Source organism: Hemicordylus capensis, chromosome 1 (genome assembly GCF_027244095.1).
Source record: "Hemicordylus capensis ecotype Gifberg chromosome 1, rHemCap1.1.pri, whole genome shotgun sequence".
In the NCBI taxonomy this organism is placed as follows: Eukaryota; Metazoa; Chordata; class Lepidosauria; order Squamata; family Cordylidae; genus Hemicordylus; species Hemicordylus capensis.
The window spans coordinates 50,272,122-50,292,422 of NC_069657.1; the positions used below are offsets into that span (position 1 = coordinate 50,272,122).

General features: G+C 42.7%; 1 protein-coding gene across 2 annotated transcripts; it reads left to right on the plus strand.

Moving 5' to 3' along the window:
• The first annotated feature begins 5,639 nt into the window (after positions 1-5,639).
• On the plus strand, positions 5,640-18,823 carry ISCA2 (iron-sulfur cluster assembly 2). 2 transcript variants are annotated; one of them, XM_053282882.1, is made up of 4 exons: positions 5,640-5,869; positions 8,569-8,734; positions 10,294-10,409; positions 13,373-18,823. In XM_053282882.1, exons 1-4 carry the CDS (start codon positions 5,808-5,810, stop codon positions 13,545-13,547), a joined length of 519 nt encoding a protein of 172 aa, XP_053138857.1. In that variant the 5' UTR covers positions 5,640-5,807; the 3' UTR covers positions 13,548-18,823. The 2 variants fall into 2 exon arrangements, with proteins under 2 accessions (XP_053138857.1, XP_053138859.1); XM_053282884.1 differs by having other exon boundaries at positions 5,643-5,866.
• The last annotated feature ends 1,478 nt before the right edge of the window (positions 18,824-20,301 follow it).

The following is a 20,301-nucleotide window of genomic DNA, read 5'->3' on the forward strand; positions in this document are numbered from 1 at the left end:
CCTTTAGGCATAGACCTCACTGTTATTAATGCCATAGTTGTTAACTTTATAGCTTCTATGTTCCTTCTACCTTATGCTGGTCAAAGACCCAAGTAAAGATATTGATTGATTGATGGTGATGTTGGGTGTGTGGGAGCAGCTTTTCTAGCCAGTTTCAATTTCAGTTCCGTTTATTGTGATCTTTGATCAAATACACAATCCAGATCAAATAAATCTACCCTGAGGGTAGATATCAATATAAACACATACATGCATATACATATAAACAATCAGTTACATAGAAGATAGCCATAAAGGCAGAACCGGCCAGCTTTTGAGCCAGTGGCATATCACAGCTTCCACTGTGCTGCAGTGAAAGATGGGATTGTATGGCTAGCTACTAGCTCACCATTATCCGATGTACAGCAGTGCAGACCTGTATATGAGTGATCCAGTCTCATGTCCATCCTATTCCTAGTCAATATGGGCAGTTTCCCCTCTAACAGGGATTCCCAGATGTTGTTGACTACAACTCCCAGATCCCCAACTGCAATGGCTTTTGCTTGGGGATTCTGGGAGTTGTAGTCAATAACATATGGGAATCTCTGTTACAGGGAACACTAAATATGGGGCATTAATATGGGGCATGCTTAGGTGGAAACCACCACACATACCCGCACTACAATACATTGGGTTAACCTTCTCACCTCAGTTGACTCAACCTCAAACCAGTCAGACTACCCTGCGTAGCTCCACTGAACTCAAGGAGATGACATCATTCTCAATCATTTGAACTGCAGCTTTCAGAATCCCTTTAGCCCAGTATACAAGGTTAGACGTGCTCTTTGTTTTGGCAGAGCCAGGGCCGTTTGTCTGGTTGTTATCACAAAAGTGATAACCAGCTTCCTCGGGGGTCATCCTAGAGATGCTTCTCCTGTCCTTGTGAGATCAGCAAGATGAAGACTTTTATAGCAGCATATTTGAAGCTTTACCCCACTTTGCTTGTTCAGCAGATCCCTTTCCCCTACACAGAGAAGGCTTAATGCACTGAGCTTAGGGCATGATCTGAAGAGGGAAAGCGAAGCACAGAAAAGAGGAGGAAGTGATAGGGAATTCTTTACTGAGTTGTTATAATATAATTTAGCAGCAGATCAACTAATTTGGGAGAGGGTTACTCTGTGCAATGGGTCTGAACACTAATGATTGCTGGAAATATGGGGGACATTATATGCTATATTGAACATTAGGCTGCACAAAAGCTTACTCTGTGGGCTTTGTAGACCTTAATTCAGTTGTACATACATAAGCAATCGCAAAGACTGCAGTGACAGAATCTCAGAATTTTAGAGTTGGGAGGAATCTTGGAGGTCTGCTAGACCAGGGATTCTCAACATTGGGTCCCAGATGTTATTGGACTTCAGCTCCCATAATCCCCAGTCCCAGTGGCCTTTGGTTGGGGATTATGGGAGTTGAAGTCCAATATTATCTGAGGACCCAATGTTGGGAATCCCTGTGCTAGACTAGTCCAACCCCTCAGTGCAGGAAATAGCTACAGCATTCCTGACAGATGCCTGTCCAGCCTCTGAAAATCTCCAGCAAGGGAGGGCTACAATTGCCCAAGTCAGCCCTTACCACGGTCGAACAGCTCTTATAATTAGGACATTCTTCCTAGAGTCTAGCCTAAATCTGCTTCATTGTAATTTCAATCCATCAGTTCTAGTCCTGCACTCAAGAGCAACAGAGGACAAGCCTGCTCCTTCTTCTATGGGATGGCCCTTCAGATATTTGAAGATGGCTTTCGTATCGCCCCTTGGCCTTCTCTTCTCCAGGTTAAGTATACTCAGCTCCTTCAGCCATTCTTCATAGGACTTTGGTTTGCAGAACCCCAGCCATCTTTGTTACCATCCTCTGAACCTATTCTTGTTTATCAACAACTTTTTTAAAATACAGGCCCCACAGCATTCCAAGTGAGGTCTGATCAGTACAGAATATAGTGGAATGATTACTTCTCGTGATTTGGACACTATGCTCCTGTTAATACAGCTTATGACTACATTCACTTTTTAAAGTAGCTGCATCACACTGCTAGCTCCTTATCAACTTATTATCCACTATGATACTTCGGTCCTTTTCACATGTACTGCTGCCAAGGCTGGTCTCCCCAATCCTATACATGTGCATTTTTTCCTTACCTAGGTGTAGGACTTTACATTTGCCTCAGTTGAACCTGATCTTGTTGGTTTTGACCCAATATTTGAGTCTGTCCAAATCAGACTGGATCTTGATTCTGTCCTCTGTGGTGTTAAGATATCCTTGCCCCCAGCTTTGTGTCACCTGCAGATTTGATAAGCATCCCTTCTACTCCCTCCTACAAGTAATGTATTAAAATGTTGAATGGTAGAGGGCCCTGGACAGAGCCTGGTGGCACTCCACTCAATCAGTATTGCCTGTGACAGGGTTTTCCAGATGTTGTTGACTACAATTCCCATAATCCTCAGCCAGATGCCATTGCAACTGGGGATGCTGAGAGTTGTAGTCAACAGCATCTGGGAATCCCTGTTAAAGGGAACACTGCACTCAATACCTTCCTCCAGCATGACATAGAGCCATTAATTACTCACTTGATATAGTTCCGCCAGCTATTCATCCAACTAATACGAGCATCAATATTTTAATCCAACTAATACTAGCATACTCACATGTTAAGAACTTGTCAACAAGGATATTGTGGGCAACTCTGCCAAATGCTTTGCTGATATCAAGACACACTAAGTCCACAGCATCACCATGGCCTAATAAACTAGTAACTCTTAAAAAAAAAAAAAGGACATGAGGTTAGTCTGGCATGACTTGTTCTTAACAAATCTGTGTGGGCTCTTACTAATCACCAGGTTCTTTTCTAAGTGCTCACAGACTGCTTAATAAACTGTTCCAACAGTTTATTGTTAAACTGTCAGAATTATTGTGCAGATCTTGCCAGGTCTGAATTTCCTAACTCTCCCTTTTCCCCTTTCTTGAAGATAGGGACAATATTTGCTCATCTTTAGTCTTCTGGCCCCTCACCTGTTCTTCTACAGGAATTCTCAAAAATTACAGATGGTGGCTGACATCCTGACTAATGAAGCACACATGTAAGTAGGGTGTGCAGCATGCAGTAGCACCCCCTGCATGCAATTCCTGTCCTCCTGCGCTCGCGCTGTTGCACAAGAGGCTAAGAATCTAAGTATGTGCACAGTAGGATTGGAAACACATTGTGAAGGATCAGTGACATGTTTCCAATCTTAGCTTCCCGCACTCTGGACTCTTAACCCTCTTGCTCAACAGCACAAGTGTAGGAGGACCGGGGAGTTGTGCGAAGGTGCTGCTACTATATGTGTAGTTGTGTGAAGATGCTGCTACTAAGTGCTACTATATGCCTGAGACCTTGGGTTAGGGTGTTATAAAAATGTGCTAAATAATAAATAAATAAATAAATGCCTGCACACCTACTTACAAGTGTGCTTTGTTAGTCAGGATGTCAGTTATGGGTGGATGATGCTATGGGTAGATAGTTTGTCGGAACCAGGAGGCGGGGTTCAGCTTGTTCTGAATGGGGTTATACTGCACTTGAAGGTTGCACTTGAAGGTGCTTGGACTTTAAGATCTTCTTCAGAGGCTCTAGTCTGGGCTCCCCGGTCTTCAGAGCTGAGGCTAGTGGTGAATAGGAACAGGGCCTTTTCTGCTGTGGCACCCTGTCTAGGGAACTCCTTCCCCAACGAGATCCTCCTACTGCCCTCTTATGATTTTTGGTGCCTGTTGAAGGTGTTTTTATTTGCACAGGCTTTTTAGAGTTGCTTCTTAGATTTGTCTCATACTGCAGTTTAAAATATATATATGCTAAGCTGTGTTTATTACTGGCCGCAGTTGTTTTTAACTGTATTCTTGAAAACTGCTGTGTGCCATGTCGGCAGAGTAGCATGTAGTACATCTGTAGTACATTCAGAGTAGTACATCTTATAAATACACAAACATGCAGAGGATCACTCTGAAAGTAAGGCTTGAGCTGAAGTGTGTTCTTTTTAAAAGACCCACAGGTGTTCTCACTTTTCTTTGAACATTCACTCTTCGTACGTTAAAAAGAATATATACTCTTGCCCATGAGAAGCGTAAATTTCTGGTATAGTAAATGCATTGTGCTTTTGCATGAACCCTATCTTAGACTCAGGATACCCTGCTTTATTAGAAAGTTCAACTGGCATGACGTGAGTATGAGAAGATTGTTGGTGTGTGTGCAATGCTAGGCATGGGGCAGCTTGTCACAAGGAGTCCTTGATTCGAGGACTAGATATCAAGCCAGGATGTACAGCTTGATCCTGATCCTATCTATGCATATTTACTCTGATGTAAATGTCAGTTCTATTCAGCGGTGCTAACTCCCACATGAATATACACAAGACTGCAGTATTTTTGGAACACATTTGCTTATAATTCAGCAGAATCCTGTGGCATTTTAAAGACTAATAAACATTATATAACAAGCTTTTGTGGAGTCAAGTTCAATTGTAGGCTCTACTTCATGAAAATTAATGCTGTAATACATTAAGCTGTGGGTTCTCTTCTGTTTAGCGGCGGGAGAGCAATTGTTCCAATTCAGATCAACTAGCCCTATCCATCCCCAGCACAGCATACCTCCAATGGCTCTTACTGGTGTCTATCTTGTGTTTCTTTTTTTAGATTGTGAGCCCTTTGGGGACAGGGGGCCATCATCTTTATTTATTATTTCCCTATATAAACTGCTTTGGAAACTTTTGTTGAAAAGTGGTATATAAATATTCATTGTATTCGTAATTCAGCCTAGTACAGCATCTCTCTGGTGACTGTTGCCAGTGTTTTCTTTGTATTCTTTTCTTTTTTTAAAGATTGTGAGCCATTTTGGGACAGGGGAACCATGTCTTTTGCCATGTAAGCTGCTGCGAAAACTAAATTGGAACACAAACCTTTAAAAAAATATTATTATTCTTATGCGACAAGACTCAGTGTAGTGGTTGATGCACCAAATTAATACCACTACCTTCCTGAATGTAAAAAATGATAACTAGTGGACTGCTCAAGCCACCTAATGGCACTGTGAGGAAATAACTTGATTAGCAAGCCAGAGGTTGCTGGTTCTAATCCTAGCTGGTATGTTTCCAGACTATGGGAAACACCTATATCGGGCAGCAGCAATATAGGAAGATGTGAAAGGCATCATCTCATACTGCACGGGAGGAGGCAATGGTAAAACCCTCCTGTATTCTACCAAAGACAACCACAGGGCTCTGTGGGCGCCAGGAGTCGACACCGACTCGACGGCACACTTTACCTTTATTTTAGTGGGCTCCTACCTTTTTCTGATGGGAGAAAAGGGTAAAATATCAGAGAAGATGAATCAACACAAACATGTATGCTCAAAAGAAAAGAAAAAACAAAAATTGTCAAAGTGTTTTATCTGCAATTACAATAATTGTCGAGAGAAAACGTTAAGCTTAAGGCAAGAGCAACAACCAGTTCGCCTCCCACACGAAACTCCCACCGGAGAGTAGGAGGCGTGCCCTCACGAATTCTTTCCTTGACGTCATAGTGACACCCAATCAACGTGCTTCAAGAATAATACTTCCTTAGACTTCCGCCCTCCTTCCCTCTCAGCCCGTTAGGGGCGTGGAAGTCGGTCCGAGCCATGTGATCTTTTCCGCCACACTTCCTTTGTTCCCAATGGATCAAGCATCTTCAGCTCCGTACCAATTGGTTTTTTGCATGGGCGGGGCATATCGTACGTTTCCTCCAATAGCGACGCAGAAGGGAGGAGCAAGATGGCGGCACGGGCTGTGCTTGCTTGCTTTAGGAGCCTGAGGTCTTGCGGGCAGAGCAGGTAGTCGTCTCTTTCTCCATTTTATATGACGCTCATTCAGCGAGGCGGAGTTCTCACCCATAGTTCACAGTGCATGGTGCAACCGAGTCATCCCAGGGCTTTTATTTCGCAGACCTGCCTTACTCCCAAGCTGGCACTCTCTTAGTCCCGCCAAGGGATCTGCCCCTTGTGCTTCCTACCTTGTAGGACGTAATGGTGTGGCTTTTAACTCCAGGCTTCCCACTTCTCTTGGGGGTGGTGGTGGGAATCCCAAAGAATCATAATGAGTCATACAGATAAAGAAAAGTCGCAGCTGCATACTTGCATGGAGAAGGTTCCAAGTTCCCTCCCTGTGGGATTTCCAAGATAGGGCTGGACTCCTGCCTGCAACCGTGGAGAAGCCGCTGTCAGTCTGTGTAGACAATATTGAGCTAGATGGACCAATGCTCTGACTTGGTATATGGCAGCGTGGTGTAGTGGTTAGAATGCTGGACTAGGACCGGGGAGACCCGAGTTCAAATCCCCATTGAGCCATAAAAACCAGCTGGGTGACTCTGGGCCAGTCACTTCTCTCTCAGCCTAACCTACTTCACAGGGTTGTTGTGAAAAGAGAAACTCAAGTATGTAGTACACCGCTCTGGGCTCCTTGGAGGAAGAGCGGGATATAAACATAATAATAATAATAATAATAATATGTTCTTGGAGCAAGTAGTTGTTTAAAAGTGTTGCAGATTGTTTGAACCTTACAGCAGTCTTCTTGAGAGGCGCAGGTGTCAGAGTTAAAAATAAAATAAGAGTAGAATATGTTTTTCACGTAACAAAAGGTAAATGGGCAAAGTGCTTTTTAATGTTCCCCCTAACCTATGGTTCTTGAGAGTTTTCCAAGGCCATTGGTGATTTTCCAGCACCATATAGACTGAGCAGGTTGCATTAATTCACTTTCAGCTTGTCCACTCCTTCACAAAGAAATGGTTTGCTAATGCATTTTATAGAATAAATAACAGCAATGTTAGGCATGTTCCATTCACTGAGTTAATTTTTGTTTTTACAACTGTACTTCCAATCTGTTTCCATGTTAAAAGAATGAAAATAAAGGTGAGCCAGTGATAGCTTTGCAAGTGTATAAATGCTTGTTCTTTAGTGCTCTGGGAAAAGTGCAGGTCTTGGCTGAAACAATCATACAGGAAGTCTATATATTGAACTCAAGAGTCCTATGCTGTAATAATGTTGCATCGCTGCCACACTAACTGAGAGAAAGATTCATGGAGCAAAACAGCAAATTATCCAGGGAAGAACAAAGGGGATGTTAAGAAAAATTGAAAGACTGAAGATGAAAAGAAATCCTCTTTTTGTACTGCATAATTAACCTACAGATTTTTGCAACCAAAAGATTGTGTTGAGACCAGGAGTTTCACGGAGTTCAGGAAAGGTTCAGGCATATGGATAATGACAACAGTACAGTGGAAAAAATAACTATAGATGATGGTCTGGTTTGTGATGTACCTAAGGGTGCCCAGTGTCAGGGAGCCAATGAAAATAAATATTACTCATTTCAGTAAAATGGTTTGCAATTTCCTCTTTAACATGTATAGGCATCTGTTTCTGTATTTCAGTAAAGCAATTAAGATTGTGATAAAGTTATTATAGGCAGCAATTTCTCCTTCCTGATCGGAGGAATCTAAGGATTGTCACAGTAAATCTTCTATAGCTATCGTACAAGATGATTATGTTATCCCCTGAGTTTACTTAAATGCCAGAGTAAACCCATGAATATTTAGCTAGAAAAATACTTTTCTGCAGAATGAAGAAAAGGAGTACTCAGAATGCATGTAGGGACAAACAGGTTAGAAGGAACATGCTGAGAAAGAAATTATTTCCTTGGTATATACCCAAACTTTTAAAAACTTGTCCCCAGGCCTAGTAGGAAGTGCTTAAACCCAATTTGAACACCATCGTAAGGACTGAGTAGGCAGCCTGAAGAGAGTGTCTCAGACCAGCTCCACAGGGTGCAGTGGGTTTTCATTCAGCTTCCTTCTGATGTTCAGGAGTCACAGTACCTGGAGTAAAAACATTCTCCTTTGCCTGGGGTGAAAATGTCTAGAGCAACAAACAGTGGTCCCTCTAATTTTTTTCATCTCTGCAGAATGAGTTTTGTTCTGGGCGGCAGTATCAAGGCAGTGTGTGCATATGCATTCAGAGTGGGGCCTTCCTAATTCAGCCCAAATGGGATCTACAATTAATTGAGTGGACGTCAGAAAACTTGTGAGTGAGCATGCGCACACTTTAGAGGGAACAGTGGCAACAACGGTTTTGTAAGGACATTTGCTTTATTCTTAGTGCTCTGAAATGTTCTTCCTTCTAGAGGAGGTACTAGGAAAGATAATGTGTTGTGATGTGCTTTGTTTCCCTGTGTGCAAGTTAAGAGCCCTCATAGCAAGAGAAATCTACACAATCTGATCCTACTGCTTGGATCTGAGGCTTATTGCTTTCATCTGCCAGAACAGTGTTATAGATGCTTTCACCAGTTCCACATCTTTAGTATTCTAGCTCATAGGTCCAGAAATATTATTCGAGTTTTTCCCAGAAAGCCCATCCCTGACCCTGTGTTTACAGTTCTTGGAATCTGACTCTAATTGCTTCTTCTTTTTTTATTATGCCTATATTTCTGCTGTCCTTTTTATCTTTACAGTTTAGACATGTCATTCCTTATCTTTCCCACACAGCCATTCTCTTGCTCCCTGGCAACGGATAAGGACCCCAACCTATGGCTCACAGAACAGTGCCTGTGCACCAAGGGTAGGAGTGCAGTGGGTCACATCCTCTGCCTCTGGAGAAACCCAACATGATTCTAATGAGGGACAGATCCACCTCAGTGAGAGCTGTGTAAAGGTATGGCTCCTTGCCAGTTACTAGGCTTAGGCATATGTAATGTCCTGGTGCCTCTTGGATTTCAGAGTAGTCGGCTGCTGGGTGTGCTTATTCACACACTCTTATACAATGTGCAGATAAACATATGTTTGCCTTGACACTATTTTATTAACAATCTCCTATTACCTGCCTACATCAGTGTGGCATTCTTTGGTATGAACTGCTTACCTGGTACTGATAATTTGCAGAACCAGAGCAAACTAGGATCTAAGTTTGTGGTAGAGTGCCCAATCCAGGGGGGGCGGGGAACAGTTGGGCTTGCTTTCACTTTGTGTCAGTAAAGGGTCTCACGCATATATCAGTCCTGAGATTGTAATGAGCAACCCATTCATCTTTGGAATAAAGTGTATGTTGTGTAGGGCTCAACAGTTCCTAGGAGCCAGCTTACCTTGGCACCTTGAAATTTAAACATGGCACTTGAGCCAGGTGATTGGACAGAAGCAAACAAGGCAGGGGTGGGTTTCTCCCTCCTCTTCCTGGTCATTTGGCCTGAGCCAGATGGATACAGCCAGGAAGAGGAAGAAGCAACTCGCCACTTCCCTGCTTACTCACTTCTCCTCCTGGTTGTGTCCAACCAGGTTGTGTCTCATGGCTACCCTGAGCCACATACTTATGACCAGGAGGAGCAAGTGAGGTGGGGAGTCTGTCCCCCCCCTCCCCCGAATGGAGCGTGCTGCTGGGGGCAAGCAGTGAATCTGCCCCTCAGAACAGAGGGCATTACTGGGGTCAAATGGTAAGTCAGCCTCCCCACCCACATAGAATAGAAGGCATTGCTGAGGGTGGGCAGCCAGTGAGTCTGCCCCCATGGAGAAGAGGGCAGTCTGGTTCCTAAATTTTTGGGCTGGCTCTAGGGATGTGCATGAACCTGTTCGGAGGCCCTTTTACGGGCCTCTGAACAGGTTCGGAGATGGGGCGGTTCGAAGTCCCCTGGGGTTGGCCCTTTAAGGGCGGGAGAGGGTGCACTCACCCCTCCTGCCACTTTTCTCCTGCCTGCGCCGTTTGTTCCTAAAAACCTTCAAGGTGGCAGCATACCTCCCTGCCGCCCTGTTGCCCTCATCGGCCGGAAGTGGTCAGAAGTACCGGGCACACAGGTGCCTGTTGCGTGCGTACACGTGCCTGGTACTTCCAGCCAATGAGAGCAACGGGGCGGCAGGGCGGTATGTTGCCGCCCCGAAGGTTTTTAGGAACAAACGGCACTGGCGGGGGGAATGTGGCGGGAGGGGTGAGTGCAGCCTCCCACACCCTTAAAGAGGCACCCACGCCACCTTCTAACCACAGAGGTGCAGTTCTGTGCACAATGCCACATCCCTAGCTGGCTCCTGCAACCAAAAAAAATGTGTTGAGGCTTGAGCTAGAGTCACTCTAGGTGAGTGTATATTTCCCTTTGTGTTGCTCTCTCTTTGTTGCTCACCATCCCTTTGAGGGCTCTTGCTAGTTTGAAGGGGGATTTCAAGTGTTTGCTAAATATTTCCCTATAAATCTTGCCTGTGTCTTGGCATTCTTTTTTCTTGTTTGAACAGAGGCTGTTGGAGATTGCAGAAGGGTCTGAATTCCTCAGGCTGCAGGTGGAAGGAGGTGGCTGTTCTGGTTTCCAGTACAAGTTTTCCTTGGATACAGTTGTCAAATCTGATGACAGGTGAGGGCAAAGATTATGGGAGAGACAATGAGAGCGGGAGAGGGTGAATCTAGAAAATTTTGTACTATTTTCCACTATTGGACTTGTACATGTCCTCTCGAGTCCCCATGGTAACATCCTACACTAGGTCATTTGTTTGCCTCTAAAAATGGAATCTGACTTTTCTTTCTCATCTAGAAACTCAAGGTGGGTAACACATAAGCATCACACAAAATACAGAAAGTAATAATTAAATCAACAATATAAAATTAAAAGCTTGTTCACCTTCCTGAAAAGTTAAAGGGTCCAGCTATGGTAGGCCTTTCTTGGAAAGATGTCCAAGAGCGGTGGGACCATGAACAAGGGAGCCCCCTTTTTAGTTGGCCTAGTTCTAACAGATAGATAGATGGAATGTGCAGTAGGGCTACACCTGTTTTCATCTTAGAGGGCAAGGGAGCCTATAAGGGGCAGGCATTCTCTAAGGCAGGGATAGGCATTGGCTGTCCAACTGCTGGGAGTTGTAGTACAACAGCTGGAGTGCCAAGATTGCCTACCCCTGCTGTAAGCTCACGGAGGCTGTAGCACCCATGCTGACTCTCAGGAAGGTCAGATAGACTGTACATCTTGATGGTGTAGGTCAGTTTTCTCTCCACTTTTTTTCATCTGTGTGCAGAATGAGTTTTGTTCTGGCTAGCAGTATCAAGGTAGTGTGTGTGCGTGCACATATTCAGAGTGGGACCTTCCTGACTGAATCTGAGTGAGATCTAAAATTAATTGAAATGTAACCTAAAAGCTTGTGTGTGCGCACGTACAGACACACACACACACACACACCCCTTGGGTGCAGAGATGTGGGTTTTCCAGAAAACTTTAAATTGAAAATTTTCTGGAAAATATTTCCATGCATGTATTTTTTTTCATTTGCACAAATCTTGCATTAAAATGTTTCTGAGAAAAACTTATGCAGTTTTTCCCAGTGCCCTAAATAGATGTGAACTGATTTGGTATGTTATTGGACCTATATATTTAGTTTGTTTTTTTTTTAAAAAAAAAACAGTATTAATTTTACATGCTACATCTCTCTGTTTTTCAAGTAGCCAAGCAGTTGAACTGAGGTGTGTGTTTGGGATCAGGGGAGATCAGTAAGGACACTTAATATGGTTTAAATGTTGAAATAAATTAAAAGCTTTATATGGAAGTAAATTAAGTTTTATTGGAATACTCAAGAAATCAGTAAAACAGTGTTATAATAGCCCCCTTTCCAGCCCAGACCACACTGGAGGGTCTCCCAGGCAGAGCCAGGATCTCTAGGACCAGACTGGTGCTACCAGAGACCAAAGAGAAAAAGGCATTTTGAAATTGGATGTGGGAGAAGGTGGCCTCTTAGCTCCTCTCCCTCGATTGCAAGGGATGGGCTGAATGGGTCCTTGTGGGATCAGTGACCTGGGAAAACCCAGAGGAAGTTATCTGCAACCACATCGGAATCTGGTTTGCATAAGCTAAAACCACATCACTCAATTAAATGGAACAATAGAAAACATTCCCCAGTTGGAGCATTTCCCACCCTGGCATTAATGAGGTTTCTTCTCTTCTCTTCTCTTGATTGATTGATTGGCTTAGTGAATTGATTGGCTTAGTGAAAAGGACTAGCAATCTATGATTAAATCAAACCCTGAAAAATCCCAACTACATGCCTTTTGCTAGTTCAATTGGCCTGAATTTCCAAGAAAATAGACTCAGGAGCAAAACTCTGGCTCCATTAAGGAGACAGCCTCTGCCCCACCTTTCCACCTCAATAGTATAGAAACTCTTCCTTTAGAATCACCCCTTGTTGCTCTTGCCCCTCTGAAAGGTAGATAACTAGAAGTAAAAAATGAATTGAATAGATTCTGTCTAGGGTCCATCCCCCAAGTAGCTTTACGAGACTGCCGGTAGACACTCCAGGAGCTGTTCCTCCCAGAACTTAATGGTTTCCCCACTCATTTCAATTGCACTGTTTGGATGTATTGTCTTTCTGAGTTAATAATCCTCACCAGTGGAATTGTGTGCCAAATTCCCCACATAAATCATATATCTTGCCAATTCCCTATTCAGAGAGAGAGTGTGTGTGTATGTGTGTAGGTTCTCTTTTAATAAATCTTGAATGTTTTGCATTGAAAGCCCCTCTCCCTCGCCTGTATCTACACACGAGTTAGCCCTTGGTTCAGAGATCCCCTAGCAATACTTGAGTCTGGCTCCACATGTTGTAACTATGTGTACTCTGTCACACGCTTCCTAGGAGTAATTGTCTGGAAAAAACATTAATGACAGCTTTGAAAATGCTGCCTAATAGGCATTCATTTGTTGTTACTAGTAATTGTTATAAACCAATGAATTTTTAGAAATGGAAAATTTTCAATTTTTTTTCATTTTCCATATAAGAAAAATTTCTGTGGAAAATTTTAAACCCTGGAAGGTCCGTGCTACTCCATCTCTTTTTGTTTTTAGACAATTTTTGAAGAATTATTTGTTCCATCATGCCTTCAGGTCTCTTGGGAATTGAGATGGGAGATCTCTCTGGCTGACATCCAAACTGATGCTGCGTGCATTAAATAACATGTTGTGCAGTGTGGAGGGGAGGTGATTTTCAATCATCTAAAATTATGTCCCTGAGGGTCCCAAGCCTTTGGGGGACTTCTGGGAGCCCCTCCTTTTGTGGGGGGAGGCAAAGAGGGTTGCAGAGGGGAGGATTGCTTCTTTCCTATTGTTCATGTGAAATGTTATTTGGCATGCGAAACGTTAGTCTGGACATCAGCCACTGTTTGTGGTAGTGTTTACACTGTCATTTATTGATAGTATTGCACTGTGTCTTTATTGTATTTTTGTATTTAATTTTAACTCTGGGGCCATAGGTTGAAAAGCAGTAAGCAAGTGTAAAAGATAAATATATCTCCTCCAAAGCTTCTGTGCAAGTGCCCTAGCAGATTCTCCGGATCTCTTTCTAGGGTTTTTGAACAAGGTGGCGCTCGAGTGGTTGTTGACGTGGACAGCCTAAGCTTTGTGAAAGGAGCAATGGTGGACTTCAACAAGGAGCTAATTCGCAGCTCATTCCAGGTGGTGAGCAATCCCCAGGCAGAACAAGGCTGCTCCTGCGGATCGTCCTTCTCAGTTAAACTCTGATCAAAATTTTGATGCGGACTCTGGTGGATGCTGAGTCACGGGTCCCTTTTCAGCGGCTGCTTTTCCTGGTGGTTTTCAGCTTTCTGCAGCAGCTGGGGTAGTACAATTCAGGCAGACCTCCGGAACTCATGATTGTGTTGGTTTGAATGGCATCTCAGACAGGAACCAGTCTCTCACAAGACTCGGCGTGAAGAGGGCTTCTCTCCTTTGTTCTTCCTATATACCTTCCCAACAGGACCCTGATGGCGACTTATATAGCATTTGAAACGGAGTCAGTCACGTTGGGAGATATTTATACATAGTTGTGTGATTGAATGTATTTAATTTTAAAAGAGAATTTCCAGTACAATATAACTTCCATGTAGGTTAGTAGTTCTTTTCCTATGTTCGTTTGTGTCCAGATGAATGCGTGGAAGGAATGGTTTGAGCTTATTGGCTCTGCCCCTGCCCTCAGTATGTTCCAAGATAGGTTTGCACAGGGCCGAAGGAGTGGGGTGGCCTTTCCATGAGGCAGGGTGAGGTGGTTGCCTCAGGTGCAAGGAGGGATACAGGGCAGCAAGTGCTGGGTTCCTGCCACCCCATCATCGTGCCACCACCCTTCCTCCTCCTGTTGTGGTGCACTATTTATTAATGGAGGGGTGTCAAGTTGTCTTTGTCTCAGGCACCAACATGTCTTGGACCACCACTGCCAATTATGTAACAGCCAAACTCAAGCAGCAAGATCTGGAACCCTAGAAAACAGAGGGATTGTGTGTACAGAAACTCCTCTATGCATTATGATGTATGTACATAGGAGGCAAATTGTGTTTGGTTGTTGAGGTTTTTTTAAATGCATGGGCAGTGGGCATGACCCCAATCAGTCCACTCTCCACATTTCTTCGTACCCAACTGAACCTATGAAAAAAGCTTGGTCTTTATATAATACAGGCAGAAATGCTCCAAGAACTGTATGTAAAGTTCTTGAATAGCTGCCTTCTCTTCTACCATTTTCTGTTTCTGGGACTCTTTCTACTTCCCCCCAGAAATATGGATTTTTCAGCACTAGATCCGTCCCCTTTCTGTACAGGTGGCTATCATTATTCATGGGGATCCTGTTCTCACCTATAGGCAAGAATATGGAAACGGTGAATAATGAAATCTTGAGTCAGTGTGAAGGAAGGGGGCAAAAAAGTAAGCGGGGAAGAAATAAGAGAGGAAAGGGACAGTACCTTATTCTCCAAGTCTCCAGCAATGCCCCCCGAAAACAGTCAAATATTACCCTCCAACTTTTTTTGTTTTAAAAAAGAGCCACAAAATGACTCTCTGCCAGAAATGACACCAGCAGTCATTTCTGGCCACTCAAAACCACGAATAGGCAAATTTTGCCTATTTTTCTACCTGTGGATAATAAAACTGGGTCTCTAAGTCACAGTCGGGTATGTGAAACCACAGGTAGTCTGCAGATAATGAGAGCCGCCCAAACTCCCATCTGCATACAGAAGGCTGTTGCCTGTCACTAAAACAAAGTGCTAGGACCTTGTGCAGACAATGCAAAAAGCTTAAAAGTAGGCATTTGTATAGATTTCTATAGCTGTAGAAATTATAAACCTAAATAATTTGGGGGATTGGCCTCCTGTTTAAGTAGTGATTGTAAATGTTCTCTAAAGTGGTTTCTTTGGGGTTTGGCAGTGGGTATGTTTACAGTGCAAAGTGAAGAGAGGCCTTATTGCTTAGATTTCATAACTTAAGGCTTCTGATCTCAATTTGCCACCTCTAATTATTTGCTTCTTGGTTTCTGTTCAAAGTAACACAGAGATTTAGGAAAAGGTGGGGGGGAAGAATTCTTTCTCAGGTGAAGGAGTTCAGCTGTTATTGTTTGAAAGGGAGGGAAGAATTCCATAATTACAATGCTAAATAATAATGCTTTGACTCTAATCTTCCTGCAAAATCAGTCAGGATTTTAAAGCTTCATGTATTATTTGGAATACATCTGGGATTTATAGGGGAGCACTATATGCCTCTAGAGAAAACTTTCCTTTGGCCAGAGAGGAAATCCTGTGTACAACTGGTGGTCTTTTGCAGGGCTTACACAGAGGAGTGTGTATCTGCATTCATCATAATCATTTGTAGTGTGCCTCAGGTTATACGTTGCTCTTCATACAGATAGATCTCTGTGCTTTTCAGCTGGGTTTTCACCCCAGCACCCTTTGTGGCTTTTTGAGTTAGAGAATTTGGGATCATTGTTTTCTTCCTGTTTTTGGCTTTAATTTCCGGTAATGAGCAAATTAAGCGATTTATCCCATTTTTATTTGGAATAACTGAGGTGCAGGAAATTAAATGGCTTGCAAAATATGTTCCCAAGCAATATCAGACATGTAAAAACATAATCATAAGTTCAGTATCTTATCCTCTACTTAATGTTGCCTTTTGGCCAATCTGGTACAAATGATATATGGATGCAAATTATTGTTATAAATCCTGTGTTTAAGGAAGAGAGGTGGCATGGGATACACTGTAGCCTTTTGTGTTGCCATTAACATTTGTGTTTTCTCTCTGGGTAACTTTGCTCACTGTCCTCGGCTAGATCCTTGCATTTGGGGAGGATAATAAAGAAGACTGTGTCCTTTAGTCTTTGCTATGGTAATGATGAGGCTATGAGGGCAGATTGTATATAACCATGTCAGGTATGTTCCTGCATATATTCTGTCACTAAATTGAGGCTGAGCACCCTTTTCTTTGTAAAGAGATAGCATGCTACCATGTTAGAAGTGGCATGTTGCTGTGGATTTTTGTGTGTTACTGCCACTATTGCCCTATGTGGAAAGAGCAGCGAAACATTAATTTGAAACTCTAAAACGCAAGGATGAGCCAAGAGGAATGAATCTGAGCCATTTTGCCTGCCAGTTTAGTCCAAGGATACTTTCAGCACAGAGGGGGGCTGCCCTTTACCACTGAAAGAGTCTGGAAGATACGAGGGAGTAGGGTTTTGGTTTCATATCCTTGAATCCTAAATCTTTCCCCACCCATGCAAATACCCTCTTGGTAGAAGTCGGGGAGGGACTCTGTCTCCCTTGAGTATTGAAAGTATCCTGGAAAGGAAGTGGGGAATTTGAGCTTTGAGGACAGACATGCATCTGCTCCCATTGATAGCAAAGAAGGCCTGTTCCTCCAATGCTAAAATATCTGGGGGGGCAGCATTCCCTTGAACAGGGATTCTCAGATGTTGTTGACTACAACTCCCTTAATCCTCAGCCAAAGACCATTACAGCTGGGAATGCTGGGAGTTGTAGTGAGCAACATCTGGGAATCCCTGTTAGAGGGAACACTGCTGGGGGCAATTGGGCTTCACACATCTTCAGATTCCAGTTCTTACTTTTAGAAGTTTTCTTTGGTGAAAGGGGGCTTAAAACTGGTGACACTTTCATTGGTCGTCATGTATCAAAGTCATCAAAAAAACACTATGCTTGTAGTGAACTGTAACTCTCCTTTTTTAACCAGAGTATGCCTATCGCACACTGTCCATTTGCACTTCTTATGGCCTACTTTGCTCTTCAGTTAGCTTTTCAGTTTTAAGGAGGCAGACTCCACTTGGCAAAGCCCTTGATGCATCTGTTGAAGTGACTTAATGAAGGAATCAAATGCTGAGATAAATGACATGCCCTCTTTGAGGAATAATGGGGATTTTGGGAGGCCTGTGAGGGAAACCTTGACAGCATGAGATAAATTTGATCTGACCTGCTACTATGATTGTACTGGTTGAAATGGATGATTTCTTTTTCCGGAAGGGATTATGGAAATTAAGTTTCTGAAGTTTGGGGAAATAGTAAGTTAGACTATGAACCCAAACTCCATTTACATAATACGACCTCTAGCAGAACACAAATGTTCATGATACTGTCTTTTTTCTCTCACGTTCTCAGCTGCAAGTTTACAAGAAATCCATATCTGCTGCATTTCTCTCCACTTGAATTGCTAGAATTATAATATTACTTCGCTAGAGGGCATCCTTGCTCTGTGAGATTCAAATGGCTGAAGAAATGGTCTATAGAAAATGTTGGCTTGACTTGTACTGTGATTGGCTCTGAGCCTGAAAAGTAGTATTAGAAGTGTGCTTTGTTTAGAAAGTCTCTTATTCAAGGGTAGTTTAGGCAATTGGTTCAGCTCTTGTAAAACTGAAAAGCTTTGTCTGCTGACTTGCTGCTTAAAAGGGTCATTCTGGTAGTCCAAAATGTGCAGAGTATAGAGCTGATGCTGCTAAGGTCCCCAAGTATAAAGATGCAAAAGAGTGGCCTGGGGAAGTTGTTAGAGCCATTAACAAAGGAGCACAAATGGAGTCAAGGAATAATCTGATCACAAATTATTTCAGCTCCCCTAAGCTGTCTAAATGCATTGGAGATTTCCTTCTGCTCTAATGCATTCATACCCTTAAAAAACCTGAGAGCCTCCGATTAATGAAGTGAAAAGGCCTAAACAGTGTAATATTTAAATTGTGTTGAGAACATAAACGCTTCCACTGAAATTATCATTCGGAGCTGTTGTGTTTTCAGAATCTCTGGAAATCTGGCATCTGATATACTGGACTTTACACATAGCATTTTCCTTTCATGGGTGCAGATTGGAGTAACTCTTCGTGTTGTGAAAGTTATGTGTGCCTGTTTCACCATCTGTATGAACTCTGGGAACCTGCTTGCGATTTGAATAAAACAGACCTGTGCATGATCTTAATGCCTGTGTATTAAAAACATTGCATGTGGTGACCCTGGATTATGGACTTTCAAATTATGGTGCAAGAATTATTTTCAGGTTGGATTTGTTTTAGGATTTATTATGATTGGCTTAAAATACACTGATGCCTATTGGTTGAATATACTGACCTCTCTATTCCTCAAAAGGTTTTCCAACTCCCCAACATCCCCTTTATTCAAGGAAACCATGGATTGTAGCTGCTGCATTTGTTTTCCACACAGGAGCAAGAAGAATAAGTTACTTCCAACTGTTCCATAACCTAACTGGAACCTTTAAGACAAATTTATTTTAGCATAAGCTTTTGTGAACTACAGTCCACTTCACCAGATGCAAGTGGACTCTAGTCTACAAAGGTTTGTGTTAAAATAAGTTGATTAATTTTTAAAGTCCCCCAAGACGATTTGTTTTTCCTGCAACAGAATAACATGGCTAGCCCTCTGGAAGCAATGACCTAACTGGTTGCTTGGTCTTATGAAGCCAAAACTCCTTCACACTTCTGATCTGCAAATGAACCTGTCTGTGAAATTCAAATATAAAGCTAATATACTGACCCTGTGTTTCACTGTATTCTTTAAACATACAGAATACACAGTTGCAATTAGAAGAAAGGGAAATCTCTCTGTATGTAGAGTGAATTGCTGTATGAGGAGGTCTTTGGCATTGAATTCATCTGCTTCTCTTTGGGATTCAGCTGAAGGAATATGTTTGGTTTGGAGGCAGACGGTGATGTTTTTAATGAATTCATCAAAGACTCAGCTATGGTTTTTGTGTTTGGCATCAAAGCTAAATGTAGGTCACAACCACTTTCCATTGGAATGTTTATATATGTTGTAACATTCCAAGCACCATAATTTATCAACTGCAAGAGCTGGTACATTAGCTTATAAGGCTAATAAACCTTATATTTTCAGTCTTACTTCCAATATGTTCAGTACAATAAATTCCATTCAAAACAATATATTAAATATAATAAAAGATTCAGGCTCTCCTGCTGGACTCTGAGTCCCAGATGAAAGTGGGTCTCTGCAGTTCCTACATACACAATTTTTTGTTTGGGATGCCAAAGTTGGGCAAGATTTTATAAAGCCCAAGAAGTAGGCTGCAAATGCAGGTTTGTGCAAAATGCTGCATGTTTGTCTTCCATGCATCAGCTTCTTAGCCTCTGCTGCTCAAGACAAGCTGCTGTTTCATATCTTCCTTCAAGCTGCTCTGAACTCAGTCAAGAAACATGATAAGCATATTCCTCGGCATATTCCTTGAGAGAGCTATATGGACAGAATAACACACAGTCTTGATGGTCAACAGGGAATCTGGCCCTAGTCTTAGAAACTTAAAACAATGGGGTGTACAGCCAAAGCAGAACGTGCATAGTTATTTGCCACCAGCTATGGAAAACATAGAAGAGAGGCAGCATTATGTTCAGCATGCATGCAATGGCATGAAGGTTCAGGTGAGGCCCTCTGCCTTACCTGAGCTGTTTTAAATTGAGGTGGTCTTATACAGTCATCCCCATGCCTTTAGTTAGCATATTTTTTTACTGAGAAGAGTTCCTGCTTTCAGTCTTTGTAGCCTATCAGCATTTTGACTCATGTCCCTGTTTGGCTAATCAGGTCTCATTTACCTTTGACATCCTTTAGAGGAACAGAATGGGCCATTACAGTTGCCTTGGAAACAGTGAGATTAAATGCACATTGCCATGGCAACCTGCCATGATCTTCAACTTCTATCTGTGGGACTTATTGCTTCAACGGGGGTGGGGGTGTAGTTAAAGGATCTTCCATTGCTGAGACACAGGCTGTCTTTTGGCCATAGTACGAGCACAGATGAGTTATAGTTGCTATTTCAAAGTCCATGGTTGCAACCATGGGGTGATCTTCAGCGTCTTTCATGTTTTCTTGAAATGCAGTTGCTTGGATTGACCTCATTAGCCACATTTTTATGACTAAGATCTCATCACTACTGCCGCCGCTGCCACCACCTCCTCCTCAGCCTATTCCTTGAATTAAAAGTCTGTGTACATCAATAGTTT

What these genes read in the sequence shown, in the direction of transcription:
- ISCA2 (XM_053282882.1), top strand. Translation starts at nt 5,808, where the DNA reads ATGGCGGCACGGGCTGTGCTTGCTTGCTTTAGGAGCCTGAGGTCTTGC. An exon ending in TCAGTGAGAGCTGTGTAAAG is followed by an intron (nt 8,735 to 10,293) that starts GTATGGCTCCTT and finishes TTGTTTGAACAG; the next exon opens with AGGCTGTTGGAGATTGCAGA. An exon ending in GTTGTCAAATCTGATGACAG is followed by an intron (nt 10,410 to 13,372) that starts GTGAGGGCAAAG and finishes ATCTCTTTCTAG; the next exon opens with GGTTTTTGAACAAGGTGGCG.